Genomic DNA, 20,619 nt, shown 5'->3' with positions numbered 1-20,619 from the left:
AACACTCATCTACTAAACACAGAACAGATTCGTCATTACAGAAGTCTGGATATATAAACTCATTCACCTTTAAGAGAAGAAAGCTATGTTATTTTAAATGGATCAAAACAAATATAGAAAAAGTTTGTAATATTTTACTAGATATATTAGGTAGGCCTTATTTAGAGCTGAAAACAGGTTTTCAGTAACTTTTTTTCTTTAGTAATAACGAATGAATGCAATTATGTTACACAATGACAGTTCATGCTTCCCGTAGATTTTTAAGCTCTACTACAAGAAAAGGAATAGTATGATTTTTGTGACTAAAAGTCTCAAGGAGCTACATGTATTTATTAAGAGTTTGCAAAATGTTGCAGCTGCTGGCCCCAAGAAGCATTCTGCACACTTCTGTCATTGCAGATACCACCTGAGTTTCAAGAACATAAATTCTGACTGAAAAGTTTAAAAAATTGGTTTTGTAAATTGGTTCTCTGACTTTATGGCTGAGCTTCCATGGGACAGCAGCCACATAGCCTATTTATTAAGTAAAAGATTGCTTGGGCTTTTTTGTGTTGGGGTACATTATATATCAATATGATGCAGTGTAACTTGACATTAACTAGGATTCAGTCTGGAAACAGAAGTCTTATTCAGTTAATATATTTCTGAGACAAGAAAGACAGGTTTAAAAGTTTGCCATAACTTGCAATGAATTAGTAGATACCAATCATTCATTATCACAAAACAGACTTACAAATTTTAGCTAACAATAAATATCAATAAATCAACAATGAATACAATAGCATATGTAACAGCGTACTAGTTTGTTACATGCAGGCTTTTTCCTACATGCCTGCTACAATCCTCAGCCCTTAAAAAAGGTTTATTGAAACAATAACAAAGTCCATTTTCTATAGAGTTGTGTTCTACACTCCCCAATTTTCTTTCTGAGTGTACCAACCTAAGTCTACTCCCTTTCCATTCCCTCTGACATCCACACCTGATAAGAGATGGTACAAGATACAGCTTGTTCACACAAGGCAGGAGTGAATGTTGATGACTTCTAGGCATGTTGGAAAACTCATTATTGGTAAGAAAGAGTGCAATAATTTGCTCAGGATTGAGAGCGAAAAGTAAGTTGCAGGACAAAGAGCAAACAGCCCAAAAGCCTAGGAACGACCCTTAAGATATCCTTTCACCAACTCCATGTAAATTGTTATCTTAGACTCTCCGGAGAATCATAGCACTATCGCCACATGGCAAAAACAGATACTGTTTCAATTCAGCAACATTCAGATCTTTCCTGATCATCCTAACTTTTTCAAGCTATCACGTGAACCAAGAATCTTGTGTTAACTAGCACAGATCTCAGGCCATCAGTGTGCTGTGTTATTTATATGCAACAGATGCTCAGCATGTAAGCTGCTATTTTACACTCCCACTACAATTTCTGACTAATTATTGCTTTGCAAAAATCTGAAAGTAACTTTAGAAATGAGTAACTCACACTGAAAACCATATCCAGGCAAGAAAGCTATGTTTTCCTGCCAAGTACCAGTGATAAGAATGTCTGGGGTAAATATAACTACCTGGAAAGAAGTAGCTATAGAATTAACTATCTCCTTTTAGTGGTAAAAGAGAACAAACCTGTTTCACCAGTAAATGATATAATTTTCATAGCTTATTCTGTCTTTTCCCTTGTCTTATAAACACCTGAATTTTGGTAGAGCTGAATCTGTCTTCATTATTGTGACACAGTACTGATCAGTAAACAAAAACATGCTTACAGACACTGGATTACCTTTATTTCGACATTGTTCAATGGTCATCTTCGTAAATTCATGAACTTTCTTGTATTTTTGCATAAAACTATCTGTAAAGTGACTGGCTTGAAGAGGAGTAATTCCAAGGCATTCAGCAAGACGCTCTTTACCTGGTGCATAATAAAGCAGAACACAAATCCACTAATCTATTACTACATAGAACAGCAGCACTGCTGTACTCCACAGTTAGTGGACTATTACTAATTTATTTATTTCTACAAAAGAGGATGGATTTGATATACTACAATCGTATTTCAAAAAAGCAAATATTTAACTTTAAGCCTGACTGGTTTACTGAAGAGATAAGGGTTAAGCATGTACTGAAATTCCCAGCTATAATTTATACTCATAATGCGATTTAAATCCTTCTTGTTCATAGAATACTGTCTGTGGTTTTAAGTATCATTTACTAATTAAGTGCTGAAATTTGCAAACTGTGAAGAGCAGGTGAAGAACCTGAAGTCAGTTTTAAATAAACAGAAATGTGAATGAAGGTCTGGAAAAAAGATGGAGACGTGGTGGGTTGAGTTTGGCAAAAAGTTTTGGATAGGGTGTAGAAGTTACAGAAAAGCTTAATGGCTGAAGCAAACAAAGTGGTCTGATTTTAGAAGGTTTTTAGGAGTCTCAGTTACACAGATTTCAAACTGTCTTTGGCTCCTAAACATCTGTAAGAAACTGGGTCCAAGTTTTAAGATAGAAGTGCTGGAAAAGGAAGAACAGAATTGAAAAGTGTTTGGAGAAAGGAATAATAGCTGCTGGACAGGGTATAAATGCACAATATAAGTTATATTGTATCTAAAATCATTTATAAGATAAAGACAAGATGGAAAAATGTTGAAGACAGTTTTCCAGAGTATGAAAATATAAGCTGAGAGCTACAGTTTAAACACATTTATAAGCCAAATAGTTCCAGTAAAAATAAAACACACATCAATGTTAGTCATATGAGGTTTGAAAGACAGATATAATTATGTCAGCTACACAGCAACAAAAAAACAGCACTGTGCTGCAAATAACATAAGCTGAGAGGCAATGTCTCAAGGCACTACAGACACAGAATAGTTGTTGTCACAGTAATATTGTCAAGAGAAATTATCCAGTGTTTTTGAAAGAGAGAAGATTTCAGCCACCTAAATGCCATCACTGCCAGCCTGATGTGCATTTCAGGACAAGTCTGTAGCAGTTTCTTCTCAGTCATGTCAGGATCTGTACCGAGATCCAGGAACACCAGTCTGGATAAAGTGCTAGAATAAGAAATCCACAAGACATCTAGGATGACTCTTCGCTGAGCTAAGAGCTAAACGCGCAGGACTGCACTTTTATTTGACATCTAATTAACTGGGCCTTTTCTCCGTTATTCAGAAAATGACACATCTACCTGCTAATGCACATATCATTAGCAGCTAGGAGATTGCTGTGGCTTCATTACAGCACTGTAACATCTAAGTTTGTCCATATTTTCCATCTAAAGAACTATTGATACACAGGCCAGAATATTACATAAAATGGTAGGAAAATTAAACAGCAATAGTAATAAGGAAGTCTGAAAGGTTCCAAGGAAATACAGTTCATGGGGAGCGAAAAGAGGGGACTGTACAGCCACACAACTGCATCGGATCATATTCGACAATGTAGGAGCATATGTTCATGAGTAGACTAAAGCTTTCCTGATCACTCCCCTTCAGTTATCTGTGCCTGGGGAAGTTAGCAACTGCCTGTGAGTTTAGTGTTCTCCATTCTGTAATATCATCTTTCAAAACTGAAAATATCATTATCAGTCTCCCTGTTTTTCATGTAAACACTCTGACATTCCTCTGTGTTATGTATAATTCAGGACTTGAACATACTGCAGTTGAATAGAATTAATTCCTTATTTCACAGATGCTTTAGTTGTCTTTGCTCTACTTTTACAAGATGACTGAGGCATAAACAGGTGAACTGAATTGCTTCAAATCAAGCAAACAGATTGTAATACTCTCATTCCTCTCAATATTTAGTATATTTATTGCAGTACCTATTCCTAGACATGGTGACACTCGTCTGCCTTTATTAAACAATGTTTTATTCTCCAAGATTATAGAAAAGACCTTGAAAATATGAAAAAAGTCTAACCTAAAGCTAAGAAAATAGAAACAAATAAATCAAAGATTATTATTTATTAAATGAAAGATTTCCATTGAATCCAGTAAGCATAACACAGACAAGGTCCTCAGGGAATGGTTTTTTATTTCTTAATTCCAGAAGAAACAAAATAAAAAAGTAATTATTATTCATACTCTCCAGTTGTATCAAAATGTCTCCTTATAAAAAGTTAGCAATCTTTTGAAGGGAGGGAAACTTTGGATGCAATCTAGTGCATCAAATTTAGGTATCTAATAATTTTTTTTTTGTCTGCCCAATTCCCATTTAAATAGTTTACTACATCACTCTGTGTTATGTCTTAATTAGGATCTGACCATACTGGCACTGAATGGAAACATCTTACTATTTTACAGATGCTTCAGTGGCCCTCATTTGAGAGAGATAAAGCACAAACAAGTAAATGGTGATACCTAAACAGAGCACTGTTACACTGAAATTTTCAGTAGCTGGTACAGAGCAACTGAGGCAGTGCCAATACAACCAGCTTAATCTAATCATCTAGATCCTCTATCGCATGAATAGACAAAAGTAGGCTCCAGCGAAGGAGGCTCCAGCGAAGGAATTTAGACATATCCTTTTCTCTACTGACTGTATCCTTAAGGGCATTCAAAAGGTGGTGATTCACTCTGATTCAAAGTTAGGCATCTTCCTGCTCCACTGAGAATGAAGGGAACCAATAAGAAATGTGCAGCATCTGTATGCACCAAGAGGCAGGGGTGCTAATGCTTGCATTTTGCAAAATAATCTAAGGATGAAAGCATTCATGCTGGAAATGGGAGATTAGATTCCAGGTTCAGACTGTGAAGGACTGAATCTACACTGCAGGAAGCTAGAGCTCCCAGACCTGGGCCTTTTTAGTTTCTATGTTTCAAACGCATTTCATTATTGCATTTCAAAATGCAATATCACTTAATGTAAAATGTACAAATGTATACATAACGTAGACACATATCTATATGTAAAATAAGATATTCTAGAGAGCTGAATCTGAAGCTTTTTTTTTTTTTCTCCTTCCCCGCTGGATGCCCTAAACACTAAATTCAATGCCCTTGGCCAACTCTGCCTTTGGTTCAGTGACTATTCATTGCTCACTGCCAAGTGATTCAGGTTCAAAAGGTGGTCTAGAAAGTGTTCTTACCCCAGAATCCAGGATGTAGTTTTAAGTCCCTCTATGCTGAATAGAGCCTGCAACTAGGGATGGCATTTCCTGGATAAGTTTTCCAATTGCTCTTCTTCTCTACAGCTTTTACATTTCTCCAGAGGATTTACATAAAGCTTAGTTAGCTGTTCACTAAAGCAAATACATGAGAGCTTTTATGCAGGTGGAAAGTACCTCTTCCCAGAAGAGGTAATTCTGAGCACGTATGAACAGTTAAAGTTACATATCAGGAAAGCTGGGCACCATTCGAAAAATGGCAGGCAGTTTTAGAAAGCATGCAGAATGTCTTCACTTCAGTAGGTTATAGCTATCTACGACCTAGACAGGACTTAGGCAGAACTGGTTCTAGGAATGTTTTTTGCAGGTCCTCTGCAATTGTGGAGAAATGGAAGCAAACATCAGTATCTAACGTGTTTTGAGGCACTATTGGAGTTATTTTAATTTCATTGCAGTTATTTTCATGTCTGTCTACATACTGACAGAATGCAAAGTCTACTCAAAATTATACTAATTTTAGATAAAGACAAATACTTCAGTTAGATCAGCAGCAAAGAAACATAAAATTAGACTAACGTTTGTATATGCCAGTGTGGTTATATTGTTTTGACAATTCTCATACTGAGTAGATTATTTAATGGTACTTGGTAAATGTCAAAATATATTCCTCTGACAAAATTTTATTCATCTTTAGAAATCTGGTCCACTTGTATAAGTTATGTATAAAGTGCACCTTCATAAAGTATGAAATAAAATCTATTGCAGATCTTTTTGTTTTTGTATAAACACCTACCTGCTCCATAAACCACTGAGTAGACCATACGCTTTGCCTGTTCTCTGTCAGCCTGCTTCACTTGTTCACTCGGAATCTCCTTCCTAAGTAAACAAACAAAATGTCATATTTTCAGCTAACAGTAATTTACATTGTTAGCTCATAGGAAATGTATTTAAAGTCAATAAAAATTTAATAAATACAGACTTATAAGATATGAGCAGAAGCACTTAGGAGCTTTCATCTTAGGCTGCGAATGCAAAACTTCTTTACAAATTCTGGCAGTGACAGTCCCTAGTAAGTGAAACTCTTTAAACTTCAATCTCCATCTTCTCCTTTCCCTTTTTTTATCAAATTCTTGGCTGGGAAAACTCCTTCTACTATATTATTAGTTTACAGTGAAGAGGCTCCAATACTGACCCACAAGAAAAGCTAAATCTTAGTAGGAATAGCATTTCTTCAAGACATGAGGTATACAGATATTCTATTATTTTCTTAAAATAATAATTCTATTATTATTATAATAGAAACATTAATTAATAATAGAAATAATAATTATATTATTTTAAGCTTACTTAAACAAAGGGTATAATAGGACTTTCCTAGTAGGAATATCCAACCCTTTTCAAAAATGATTGATAAAAGTCTCACGAAGCTCAGCAACAGAGATGCTTCATAAGGAAGCAGCAGTGGCTGTTTCTTAACTTAACTGACCAGCATAGCTAGTTTACTAGCAACAAAGCATCATCGTCCCCAGTTCCCATTCACTCACCAAGTGACCTAAACAATCCTACCAAAGGGCTGATGGATTTGGTAATTTGCAAATAAAGAACTAGGACTCTGCAGTCATCAGGAATGTGCCACAGATACTTTTTCTTATCCAAATGTTTCAGAAAGAAAACTGACAATTATTGACAATTGACAACACTGAAAGAATATTCATCTTTTGGTTTAAATGAAAGTGCTTTTGAGGAAGTCTTGATCATCTACTCATAAAGAAATACCTACTCAAATTGCTTTTGGAACTTAAAGATGAATTGCTATCAGAAATAATTGATGTCATATGTACAGCTTAAGAGAAAGTCTCCTCATGTCTTCTCGTGAGTCTGTTTAAGATGGTTTGATTGCACTTTCCAAACCAGAGTGATGCTTTGTCATGAAAGATTTGGCTGACAAGCTTTGAGAAAATGGCATATTTCTGTGCATCTTCATTCACCATTATTACGATACACAAATACCTAGAAAATGAACAGAAGTATAAATTTGTACTTGCTTGGCCCATATGCTGATTTTACCCAAGCCTATACACAATATAATTAGGCACTCTGAATAATGAACAGGTAGATCATGGGTGCAAACAGATTTAGACAAGTACAGATTTTTTGAAGGGGAAAGATAAAACTGAATATGTTTTCAATATGTTTTGAATATGTTTAAATCAATCATTCTGGTAGTTAGAGACTCTTATAATTAGCCTTTTCTGTTGTGTCATTTCAAAAAGTCATGGCTCTTTCGAATAAAGTGGGTTGAGATTCCCAAATGTACCTGATTAAGATGATAGAGTGGCAAGTGGAACTATCAAACACAGATTTAGGAAACTAGACATTATCAAGGATTTCCTGAAGCAACCTCTGGCAGAAAGTCTGCAGGAGTTTCCTGAAGGTCCTGGCAGAAAACTATTCATATTCTTGAGAAAGCCAGAAACCCAGAACCAGGAGGAAAAATGGAATCTGATAAGAGTTCCCTAGAGAACTGCAAATAGATCTTATCAGAGGACCTGTCTGAGCTGAAGAAAGAAGACTGCAGAACACTGAAGTTAGAGAAAAAAATACAAAATCTAATGTTATTTTCCCCAAATCATATAATTTGAACCAGGGGGCTTGGAGAAGGCAAGAGACAGGAGTACAGCAATAGGATGTATTTACAAATTTACCTCTGTCTGAGGCTAGAGACAATTGAGAGCCAAGGGGTGTGCAAAGGGTCAGCGTGTTAGCTGCTGACCTCTCCAAAAAAGAACTGTAACTGAAAGAACACAGTGGGTTCAGAGGCAGGAAGTTCTGCAGTACATCATCCATACTCATCAGGTGATGATACAGAGGAAGCCATTCACTTGCAAAGACCTGTAAAAGTCCTGCTGGGAAGGACTGGAATGGTTCTTCAACTGGGGGTTCTAGAGTAGCTTTAAGAGTGAAAGAAGACACTGGACCAAGATTATGTGCACAGTGAGACTCAGTGCTGGGATTTTAAGGCTGATTTTGCTTCATACCAAAGCAGCTGACTAGGAAAAACAGAGATAGACTTACTGCCGTAATCTTGATAGGCAGTGTCAGGAGAAGGATACTGTCTTTTGATAGTAAGCAATCACAATAAAGCCTTGTCTAACAGTTATTAGTGCTGATGTACATGCATTGTGTGATCATAGCAATCACAATCATCACTTAGCACTTTAGTTATTCAAAAAATACACATATATTAATAAGAAGCAACTAAAATTTTGGAGCTTGACGTCAAACATTTCTTTTAATGTAATGCTAAAAACAAAATGGTCAGTCAACACGTCCTCATGTGTTAGACTGGGATAATCTGAGCTCTTGTCAGAGAGGAATTAAATCTGGCATTCTGTGTATTTGTAAATTTATGTATCACATTCAAGAATTCAGAATAATAAAAGAAGAAATTGCCATGTGAGTCACAAGCACTTGAGCAAATAGAAGTCATTAATCAAAACTGTTATTTTATGATAATGAATTATATTGTTATAAAGAGTACTCTAAGAATCTATTTAAAGTTAAAATTTTTATTTTGGTTTGGGATTTGTCATGGAAACACCATGATATTCAGGAAAATATATTGTTGTCTGCTCGCCTGTATAAGATTTTTGAGCTATAATCACTAAGAAAGCTATCTGATGCATGCAGATACACAATACTGAATTGTGGTATGATGTAAAATAGATCTCAGATGGAGATGCATTGTTTTAAAATAAACTTGCCTCTGAAAAAGGAAGCTGAATGGGCATAAAAAAGGCATAGCTGTCAGGCCTAGACAGTGACATAGAGGCAGACTACAGCTCACTCAATACTCTACGTGTATCTGGAGGAATGTGAAGAATGTTAATGCATAGAAACATAATAGAAATTGATGCAGAAAAAAGACTCAAGAGAAGAATGAATTTGCCAGAGGTTTTTTGGGGGGAACTGGTTGTTTCTGAAGTCCTCCTGAAAACTTATATATAATCATTAGTTCTGGCATGAAACATCTATATTCTTCTTTTTAATGACATCCTTCTCATTTCTCTGTCTCTCAGTCAAGCTATATGTTCAAGTTCATAATCAATATTATCAACGTACTCAAATTCCTCCTGACTTCACATCTCCGAATGTGCAATATTTCACCTTTACATGCCTGCATTCTTAAATTCCTGTCCATGCCTGCATACTTCTCCCAATCTACTTCCATAACTCTAATTTGCTTTTCCATTGCTTTCCTTTGTTTAATACTGCTTTGCAAGTACTTTGCTTTGTAGTACTTTACTTGATACACATCTATTAGGTAAAATAAAGAACTGACTTCTGTGCTGGAAGACACTTATCAAGTTCAGGTTAACGGATCTCATTATTCTTGGAAGGAGTTAGCAGAGCTAAACACCTGGAAAGGACTGTGAGGATAGCAAAAACTTAGCGTATGCAGAAAATTGTTAAAGACCAAATGGAGTCAGAGCAGAGATATAGAAGCTCTTTAAGAGGTGGTTCTGCTAAGAGCTGGGCTGTATGCCAAAAAAAGGAATACCTGCCTAATTCCTAGAGTTAAAAAAAAGAGAAAAATTTTCTAGAGAAACAGTGAAGGATAAGATCAAACTGCTAGTAAGAAACACACACTGCAGATGTAACTTACTACTTGGCAAAGATAATATCTTGAATATTTTCTATAATTCCTACAAAATCCAGTACCTGTTTTCATACATTAATGTGGTCTAATGGACACCTCAAAGAGTTTCTGCTGCATTAAATCTTACATTTATGACTACTGAGTTTCTTTATACCTAAGGAAAATCTGGCAATCATATCTGTGATAAAAACAAACTTAACTATCAGCTTGAAGAACATGTTAATACATAATACAGGGTAGCAACTTGGATGGATTTTTTGAAATCTGCACAGAATATTAAAAAGAATCAATAAATGCAAATTTTAGTATACAGAACTTAGCATACACAGCACAAAGGAGTTGAACACAAAAAAAATCAAAGGGGACCACAGGCCATAAAATCTGAGTAATGCCAAAATAAAACTTTGAGAACAGGTAGAGGTGGAAGGAAATCAATCTTAAAAGAATGCGATAAGACAATTCAGCATTTCTGGGAAATATTGTGTGGTGACGGAAGTCCTCTGTTTATGTGCAGGAAAAGGCAGAACAAACTCTTCAAACACAATAACTGGCAGACATGCATCGCCTTGATCTGCATTACATTACAGCCAAGCTAAGCTCAGTCATAACAGCCATGAAGCTTTTGGCTGCTCTCCTGCATCTGCCAATTAATCCAAGTCCTGGCTGGGAGCTGTTGATGTGGGAAATGAGATGGAGTGCCATTAAATTCATTTTCTAGATGGTCATTAATGTCAAATAAATGAGTAAATACAGATTTGCTCATATGACTGCTCCTTTACAGCTCTTTTCTGTTTTTTCATCAGTGAAGTATATAAATCTGTCATTTTTTAATCACCTGTTGCTATTTAATTGTTGCAGATGAAGGTCATATATTTTCTAAGTTTGTATTTGAAACTTTGCATTGGCATATGAAACTGGTGCAGACAATTCTAAGTAATTAGCAACAACTGCAAGGTTTAGAAAGATTCATTTTTACAGTGATACCACCACTGGATTTATCATGCAGAAGGTAAATCTTGGAAGCTTACTTTTTAAAAGATATCAGCATGATTATACCTGAGCTAAGTAGAATATATATAAAAATGTATTTGAGCATCCTAAACACATGGAAAGGTTTGGCTACACAATAATCTAGTGCAATGCACAAGAAATAAGTGGTTTTTTTGAAAACTGCTATTTCATGGCCAATGGAAAATACTAACAAGGTCCAGGCAAAAAGTTCTCTCAAGACAATTTTAAAGTGGCATGTGGAAGAAATCTTGGAACAAGTCTTACCTGGTTAACTTCTGCTACAATACACATAAGGAAGAGGTTGAGAACCAGCCTCCCTGGAGCCACTGGCGTTCCAAAGACGACTACCACTTTTGCCTCAGGTCTCACTCAAGACCCAGGAATAAGGTACATGCAATTAGCCAGTCTAGAATTTTTTTTTTTTTAATCAGACACAGTTCTAATGTACAGTTTGATACAGAACGTAAGGTCCAACGAAAAATAAATTGCTAAGTGATGCAGCCAAAAAAAGGAGGGCAGTAAGTGTGGATTTTATGCCTCCTTGAAACAAAGAGTTATTTAGGAACCACTTATCAGCAGGATATGACTCCTTCTATATCTAAGAGGCATTTACACAACTATGCTCTAATCGAAAAGTATGCTCTAAACAAAAAGTACATAGATTGTCTTTCTCATAAGGAGAGAAGAGAGGCCTCAGGCTGAAAAATGAAACTCGCCTAGACTGCCTAGAAAATTGACAATAAAGGTAAGATATTTTTCCAGAAGAGGGAAGAGGCACCCACAAACAGTAAAATCCTGACCACCATCTTGTCAGAGGAAAACAGCAGGTGAATGAGTAACAGAGAGGTCTTTCTGATGCAACCTAAGTATATACACATTAAGCAGTTTCTTTTATTTCTCTGTCATTTATAAACAGTTTTACCTGTTACCTGATTCAGATGTTACGCTAAATGCTTCTATTTTCATTTTTACTTTGAACTGCTTTACATTAGTGAGATTTAAGGTTACAGAATAACACAAAGAAACTCCTCACCTCCAATAAAAATGAATTAATAAACTAGAGCCCTGGGAAACCTTAACAAGTACCTCAGCTACCCCACACATCCTCCTCTATATCTAAGGGGTAACATACTGAGTCCCCATCATTTCATCTATATTCTACATGCGTCCCGTGACCCCCCTCCCAGCATCACGAGAGGCAGAACTGACTCCCAGTGGCTATTTCTGATAAGGGAGACTCTCTGGCATGGATCATCCATGTAAATACAGGGGCATATACTTAAACATTAGAGGTGAGAGGATCATAACCTCCCCTTCAGGGAGAGCTTAAATTTGTATTTTATTTCATTTAGAGGTTTTTGTATAAGCTCTCACTTTGGTTAGTTGAGTTCAACCTCTTTGAGTGAAACGCTACAGCAGTGTCAACTTGCTGCCATCCTTTCTATACCACAGACAGCTCTGCAACACTTGTCATTGCATCTCTTTTCCCCCTTCGTATGCACCTACCAAACTGCATTTTGTTTTATAACCATTTAGCACCAGGAAAAGCTTCACAACCCCTGCAAAACTGCTTTTAAGCATCCAGAAGTGCCTTAGAATTTTAAAAGTCCTTTTTATCCAGTGTTTACTCATAATTTCTTTTGCCTCAGTGGCCTTTGTAGTCCATTGTATGAAGATTTATTTCATTATTCTGAGACGTTCTGTAAAAGGACATGAGATCTAGCGTTCAAGTATTTCACAGAAGACAAAGACAGGCCTTGCTTCGCAGTTTGCTGTACGGGTCATTTTAACATAGCGGGGAACCAGATAAACAGACTACAACAAGGTCATGTCATAAATTCTACCTATCATCAGTAACAATTTGTTGAAGGATTCGTCTGGGAGTCGAGTGATCCATGATCTTTACTCAGATACTTACTTGCATGTTGACCTCCCTGATACGTGATACTGAGGAGATATATTAGATAATACTTATTTTCAGTGCTCTTGACAGAAAAGGTCACTTAGAGATTTCTCCTTAAAAAGGCAGAATTCTCGACTTCTGTCAGTTAGAATAGAAAGTCCTCGACATCAAGAGAAGTGCTTGAGAGAGCACATCCTACCTGTACCCGTCACCTTCTGTCTCTTCTTCACTACCACAGGAATAAAAGAGGGTTTTCTTCTCACACCTACAGTTTTCTCTTCTCTAGTGAATTACCTGGATAGGTGACATTTATTTCCAAGTCATGTGATTGGGAAGGGGATTGACTAACTAGCAGACAATCTTATTTCAGTCTTCATGTCTACAAACATGGAATAAAAGGAAGTCAAGGTAACTAGCTTAAATCTCCAGAGGCCAGTGTGAACGTCAATGGGGATAGGCAGCACCACTGAAAGAGCAAACGGAAACAGATTAAGAAGTCTCCACAAACTGGAATGATGTAGAATTTTTCAGAGGCCACTTTTATGAAACTGCATGTCAGGGAGCAAATCCAAACTAATGCTCTTGGAGTATTTTCTTCACTTATCACACCTACTTATCAAGACTTTCTATAAGAGACTTCAAATATTAAAGGAGGAACAGAAGCCATTTTGGGAGAAAATACAGGTAATTCTAGCAAAGAGTATCAACTAATTACTGGTCCTGGCCTAGTTAGGGGTCTCATAACTTTATAAACAAATAGATGGACCTTCACAGCAGCCTTTACACAAAAACCAGGAGAATGACAATGAACAGGAAACAAAAATCATAATACGTAACCAAAAGATGGTATAACTGCCATCTCACAGAACTAAACATGAAGCTAGAATATTGTTAAAACAATGTACAGTTTGTTCAGGAAAACAAGTGGGGAAAATAGGAGACATCACATTGGATCAAAGTGCACCTACATAGTTAAGAGAAAGAAGCAGACTTATTGAATTTTTTGGTTAAGACAATGAAAAGAGAAAAAAAATCAGTGCTGATATATGTAAGAGGATCTTTAACAATAGGTTCCACAGAGAAGGATGAGATACTCCATATCTCATCTCTTTCAATCTTCACTAAAAACACCTCTTACAGCTTAAATTTCTATTATGCCTATGATCTTACTGATTTAAAGGCAAAAGTAAAACAGAAGCTTTTTGTTTTGTTTTGTTTTTTAAAGAAGTTGGTCTGAAATCAAAACTCCAAAAGCACTGGAGTCTTACCTTCTGCAAAAAGATAGAAGGAAACTTTCCATTAGACCTAGATTTAGATCAAACAAGAAAGATTCTTCAATTCTCAAAGTCGACAGGATATTACTGTGCTTTCCACGAGTGTTATTTGATTTCCTGGCAACTAATTAGCTTAATTCCCAGGCATATTGTATGAAAACCATCCATTATTTCATCAGCAACTGTTTATAAACTGTGTCAAAATGTAGTGTAGCACTTCAAAACACTGTGGATGTGGTGTGGGTCTATAATATCTACCTTCACATTCTCAATTTTATCAAGATTTAGCTTGACTCTGAAGTTAAAGTTAATTGAGATTAATGACATAAATTGAAACACTTTATTAAGCTCTGCTGCATTTTCACAAAATGCAGTATTTTATCAAAGTCACTGTTGATGAAAACAACTATTTGGAAATAACTTCTCAAACTCAAAAAATCCTCCCCATGAAATTAGTAAAGCCAAATTACTGTCAGACGCTGCCCAGCACCTGAGGACTGTCCACCCTTCTCAGAGCTCTGCATTAGCCGTGGTGGTGAAAACTGTAAAACTTTATTTTGCATTTATTCTAGAATGCTAAGAAGATACTTAATTTTCAACAATGATAAGCTTCTAATCTGACATAAAATTAAGCTGTCTGGTTAATTTTTTTTAACAACCTGGTTTCTTTAAAGCTATTGTTTACTCTTCTAACAATAAAAGCCATAATAGTTCCTGAAGACTTTATTCCCTCTGCTTTATCTGCTAGTCTAAACAAATGTCACAACTGCACTTCTCTAAGGGACCGTGAACTACAAGGTGAAATTTCCATAAGCTGCCATACAGTCTGTCAGAGTGCAAAGCAAGACAAGTGTTCAATTTCTTCAATTCAATTTATCGACTTCTACAAGTGAACTTGTAAAAGAGATAAAAATTGCTATGCTGCCGAAGTAAAACAACTTTGAGATTCTGAACTCATAAGAGCTTAAAAATTGTTTACTCTGAGAAAGCAAACTGAATCTCCTCCCTTTTATTAAACTTCAGCATTTACACTGCTTACCGGGGAGGGGAGCAGGTAACAAGGGAGTAGGTGGGGAAAGCAATAGCTAATTAACTGTATGAATGCTCTTTGAAAAAAACTTACTGTAATAATTAAACATCACAAGCCAAAATCTAGATCCATCTTATGTATCTCAACAGAAAAGCTCAAAAAATAGAAAAAAAAGGAAATACACTCTCCAGGATTTAAGGATTTGAAAGTAGAAATTTCTAAAACTTAGGATATTCAGATGCTGTCAACAGCAGGAAGATGTCTGTCCCAAAAACCCTAATCTGAAATTATGATTTTGATTCAGGCTCATTTCTAGCCATTTTCTCTTATCAATAATGAAATTTAATGAATTAATAGGGGGAATTTCTAACCGTTGTTGCTTGAGCATCTAACCCAGAGCTGAAGCCTAGGGCTGGGGTCTTTCTTCTGGCCAGGCAAGTCCCTTCCTCTATTCAGAATCTTAAACCACGAACCCTTTCCTACTGTTTAGCAAAGATGCCTAAACTGGTTCACTTCTCAAATTTTTCCTCATTTCCAGAAATAATAATCATGAATAAAAATTAAACAAAGAGAATCATCTAATAAAGAAGGAGATCCTAGTCAACAGTGTAATGGCTTGGGCAATTACCCAGGATACGGATTCAAGTCTTCATTAATAAATGTTCTGCTCTTTAGTCATAATGGGACAACGCCAACAGGAAAGACTGTAAAATATCCAACCACCTGATAAGCGTGGTGTCCAAAGAGAACGTGTAAACTTGGTGTTCACATACATCCCTGCCAGAGACTCATTACCCATGGCTGGATGTTTCCTGTATCAAGTCCTGACTAGTTTAATGAACTCAGCTCTACCAGTGAAGTAATTGTTCTGCAGACAGGCCTGAGATTTCTGCTTTGGTCATTTTGTGGCCGCAGCTTAAATTAGATTCAAAGAATACTGGTAGCTCTGAGATAATTCCAGGACTTAGGCAGTTTTGCAAGTATGCATCTCTCTATGGTACCCGTTCTGAGGATATTAAAGGCAACTGAATGGGGGATTTCAGTGTCTGAAGAGCAAAGAAGGCACCCATGTGCCTTTGAGGCTCTGAATGTCTATTAAAAGATTTTAGTACTATTGTTTCAAAATCCTTTCCTTTTACATCATTGCTCAACTGCCTATTCTCAAACTAAAATTCTAATATAATACTTGTTGAAAAATTTACTGGATTTTCTCTTACAATATAATACTGAATTTTCTAAACAAAGTAATACTAAATGCAATAAACTGAAAGTGGACCTTTTTCTTTAGGTTGAATTAAAATTATAGATATTTATAACGTATCTGGGGGGGTTGAGTTACCTAATGTAATTCCAAAGACAAAATAAAAATTATTAAAGCTATCATGCATACAATTGCAAAGTCTCTGACTGTGACCATGGTTTTTCAATAGTTTCCTGTCAGAATCTTTTGAGGAGTATTATTAGTAAGTATTATTTCTTCTCTTATGAAAAAATGCAAGTTACTATAATCTTTCATTAAGAAACAGATATATTTCACAAGTGATGTTTACTGAGAGAGGAATGAAAACCTCAATCTAGAATTAGTGCTTTAGTCCTGATATTAGTCCTGATATTAAATAATGACAGTTCTTCAAAATGATTCTTCAAGATCGTTATCCTTACAGTCATTTAGGTAAAATTAATGAACAGTGATGAACATCACCATTAAAGATATACTAAGCCGAATATTTGAAGGCCAAAAATCGAGACAAACTGAGGATATGATTACAGCTGACTTCACAATGTTTTCAAGCAGACACCGCCTGATCCCAATGTGAGTGTCCCAGGAGGACAGAAAAGGGAAACAGAATTGCAATAGACAGAGAACATAAGGTTTGTCTTCTAAGACATTCCTGCCAGAGCAAACTATTCTCCAACACAACAGGGAGGAGCAGAATTAGATAGCACTCTGACTCCATTTTGCCCCCTCCGGACTGCAGCAATTGTGAAGCACTGCATGCTTCTGTATAGGCTCCAGAAATGTTCTATATCACAGAGCCTAAAGAATAATAGAAAATACTTTTTTTTTTTTTTTTGGCAAAGTTAGTTTATTTGCAAATAAGAATTCAAGTATAGAATTTTTATATAAAGTAGGGGATCAGCAGTTAGAAACAGAGGAAGAATGCAATCCATGATCATGGAATGACTAAGGCAGCAGCACGGTGCAGCTGTGGAAAAGACAAATGCAATTTCAGGATGTATCAAGTAAGTTATTTCCCATAATGACAGGGAAATATTAGTACTGCGGTACAATGCAGTGACATTTTATCTGGGATGTTTAATACAGCTTGGTTACCACATTTAAGAAACATGAATTTGAAACAGATATGGCAGCAGGTTACCAGAATATTAGGTAGAGGGAAAAAAAAAAACCCACAGCCATGTGAAAGGAGATACGATGTCAATACTAAGAAATTAAACCTGCCCAAACATATTCTGTAGCACAGAGACTAACCAGAAAACAATGCCCCACATCCATACTTTAAAACTCTCTTACCACCCAAACATGGTGCTGCATCCAAACAGCCTGGTGGAAATAATCCCTGGCCCATGCTAACTCAGGAACTGTGCCCAGGAACCACTTGGGGAAGCATTAGTATGCCATTCTAACAATTTACCAATACAGATATCGAATTCCAGCGATCAGGATCATTCCCTGGCACTAAGTTTACTAGAATAAAAGTAGCCTCTCAAGTCACGATTTCTTTGCTTCATCCATCATTCTGCTAGCCCATTTTCATGGCTGTTCCAAAATTAACTCATGTTCTTTGACCACAAAACAAATATACCTGAGACTGTGCTGTGGTGCAGAGATTTCAAAAAGTAGCTTCAGAACAAGTTAGCTTTGATAACTAAAGCAGCTTAGTGAAACAGCCAGTGCCACAGAGGCTCATTTTCCTTGCCAAGAAACACAGATTAACTTACGTGGAATTCCATGTTCTCTAACTAGCTGCTCCTAATACTAGTTCATTAAGCTATTTGGATTACAAATACCCTAAAAAATCTTGTCTTGTTTCCTCAAAGAATGAAGGTTGAGAACACAATTGATTGCCTTCCTGAAGTATTTATACAAAGCAAACACCAGGGGGGAGGAGAGCTAATAAAGCTAATGGGCAATATTGGCGAAAACATTTTGGGTATGTAAACTGTATGAATAAAAATAAGTTAGAAAGTAAAAGGAGATTTCCAGCAGAGGAATGGGAAATTGGACAGTTTTCCAATAGAATTAACTGGGCTAAAGAAAGCAACTAGTTTTAAGCTGAGGCCCCACTGATTTATGAAAGAGAGTTTATAATGTTGTCACCTGCAATGATTTTATGACCAAAAAGGTCCTTCTAGTCTCACGCTCCTGCATAAGACCAGGCCTATTATTATCAAGCACTAACCCCAGAGTGTGAAATTGTGCCTTTCCTTTTCCCAGAGTTTCTCTTCTGAATGCTTCTTCATTTCACAGTAACTGTCACCTTGTCAGCATCTTTTGCTCCCATAATAGACTATTTATTCTCACAGAAATTCAAATTTCTGCTATAGTACATCATAGCTTTTGCAGATTTCTCTAGAACAACCCTCAGAAATGACTCCAGAAGGATGCTGCTTTATCTTTCAGTCTCTCAGTTCTGCAGTGCTACAACCGCAGGACCTGCAAATGTTACAGCCTCAATCACAATTATTTTACCAGATCAGATACTATTAAACACCAGACCTATAATGAATAGTATCTCCATAATTAGATCTACTGCCACAGCATTCTTGCCCCCGAATGTGATTTGATTTGGAAGAGCATGCCTTCCCATTCAAATTGAATCTGTCTCTCTCTCTAAACTGCATATATGAAATAATCCCTTAGCCCCTCTCTTTTGGTCAGTAATATTCTGAATAGAAAAGAAAGATACAAGATACAAAATTAAAGATATTTTGGATCATTAATCAGAACAGAAAGGAAACAATGAGACAACTGATAAGTAGCAATAATTTTCCAGTTAAAAATACTGTAGCAATCATTTCTTCAGAATCAATTTCAGTAAAAGAAAAACAAGCAGAAGCTGTAAAACTAATTCAAAAATGATCACATTATTACAAAACCAGGTAATCCAATGCTAATGACAGAAATGTTGTGCTACCTCTTAGTGAAGCCTCTAGCAAGTAGGACTGAATTTACGACCTCCAGATTTACGGCAAATCAATACTGGCTAAGTTAAACAGCCAAACTTCAGAGCAGAAAGATCACAACACAATCATGTATTTCTAAATGTGGACTATCCAATAACAGGGATATTCAGGTACACTTGCTTAATGTGACTGCCCTATAATACATAAGAATGCTTTTCCTCCCTCTCTTCAAAAGCAGGAGTCTAGAAGTTACCACAATTATTTCCAGGTGAAGAGCAGGTATGCTGGTTATTTGTCTTACCACTGCAAAACAGTTTCACAGTCCTATATCTGCTCAATGTGACCACATATTCTAACTCCCAATTAGAAGTATAGGACATAGTCTAGAGTACCTAAAAAATCTTTGGACAAAGATGTAGTTGCTAGATGGCATGTCGCATTACTTAGACAATGAACAAAACAGAGATGGGGGAAAGGGAGCTGTGTGACCTTGTGGTTGCAGCTTGCAACCATTTATCTCTTAATAGGGACAGGCTAAAGCTCTTCCTGTCTTCTTGGTAGAAGTCCACCTGGATAACATGATCATTTCGTTATTCCTTAATCATCTAATAAACACTCAAATGACACCTTCTGATTAATGCAGATTTTTTCAAGAGCTTACCACTAATATTTTCATAAAACTAATATAGAAGAACAAATAATCATATCTGTTTAAAGAGCATTTAGTTATAAACGTGATTTTTGCCTCTGTAAAATTTGTTGTATTTCATTATTGATTTATGGGCCATTGTTGCTGCTGTTTAACATTAGCCTTAAATTCAAGTCTTTGAGTTTGTATTAATCTTTTCAGCTCTTTCCTATCAAGCCTGTTATTTGTGGTTGAAATTAACACTAATCCAAGGGAGCAGGCAGTTTAACCGAATTCAATGTTTGCTACATTATACATTTATGCAAAATAACCTAAAAACAGATAGGGTTTGCTAAAGATGAATCTTTAATCTACTTGATTTAAAGATGCATAAAATAGGTATGGGGAAGTGTACATATACTTAGTTGGCCTACCACCAAGCATTTGTGCATATTTGACCTTATCTTTCTCAAACAGACCCAGTACACTATCTTATTGTATGATTCAACCCATGATGACCTATTTTGATTTAATTCAGGAATCTCCAAAATACCTCTGCTTACTTCCTGTGTTCTTCACAGCTAAGCAAGGTATCAACAGATAGAGCTATTGTCAGGAAGCGTCCTGCGTTGCCAAGCGGCTGGAAAAACAAGAGTCCCTATTTCACGATAACTCCTGCAGGACCAAGTGCAAATGTACAACAGCTTGGCTCACCTTGCCATTGCTAGACACAATCAGTTCATTGAGCTCCCTATTGTTTGTCAGGTTGTAATGAAATAAAATTTCCCTATTTTCTGGAAGAAGATGGTTTGCAAAGAACAAAAAAAACCCTTTCTTCACTGTCTTTTTATTCAAATCTGGTTG

General features: G+C 36.3%; 1 protein-coding gene across 1 annotated transcript in view; it reads right to left on the bottom strand.

The window, feature by feature from the left end:
* Positions 1–20,619, bottom strand: part of POLN (DNA polymerase nu) — a 108,660-nt gene that overhangs the window by 29,829 nt on the left and 58,212 nt on the right. The window contains exons 19-20 of the mRNA XM_026112781.2: positions 5,894–5,976; positions 1,781–1,912 (exon numbers count right to left, since the gene is read on the bottom strand). Coding sequence (XP_025968566.2) covers positions 1,781–1,912; positions 5,894–5,976 — 215 coding nt within the window. The remainder of the gene's footprint in view (positions 1–1,780; positions 1,913–5,893; positions 5,977–20,619) is intronic.

The sequence above is a fragment of the Dromaius novaehollandiae genome, chromosome 4, assembly GCF_036370855.1.
Source record: "Dromaius novaehollandiae isolate bDroNov1 chromosome 4, bDroNov1.hap1, whole genome shotgun sequence".
Taxonomy (NCBI): Eukaryota; Metazoa; Chordata; class Aves; order Casuariiformes; family Dromaiidae; genus Dromaius; species Dromaius novaehollandiae.
The sequence above is the reverse complement of the archived record's forward strand: the minus strand, read 5'-3'. Positions and strand labels throughout refer to the sequence as shown.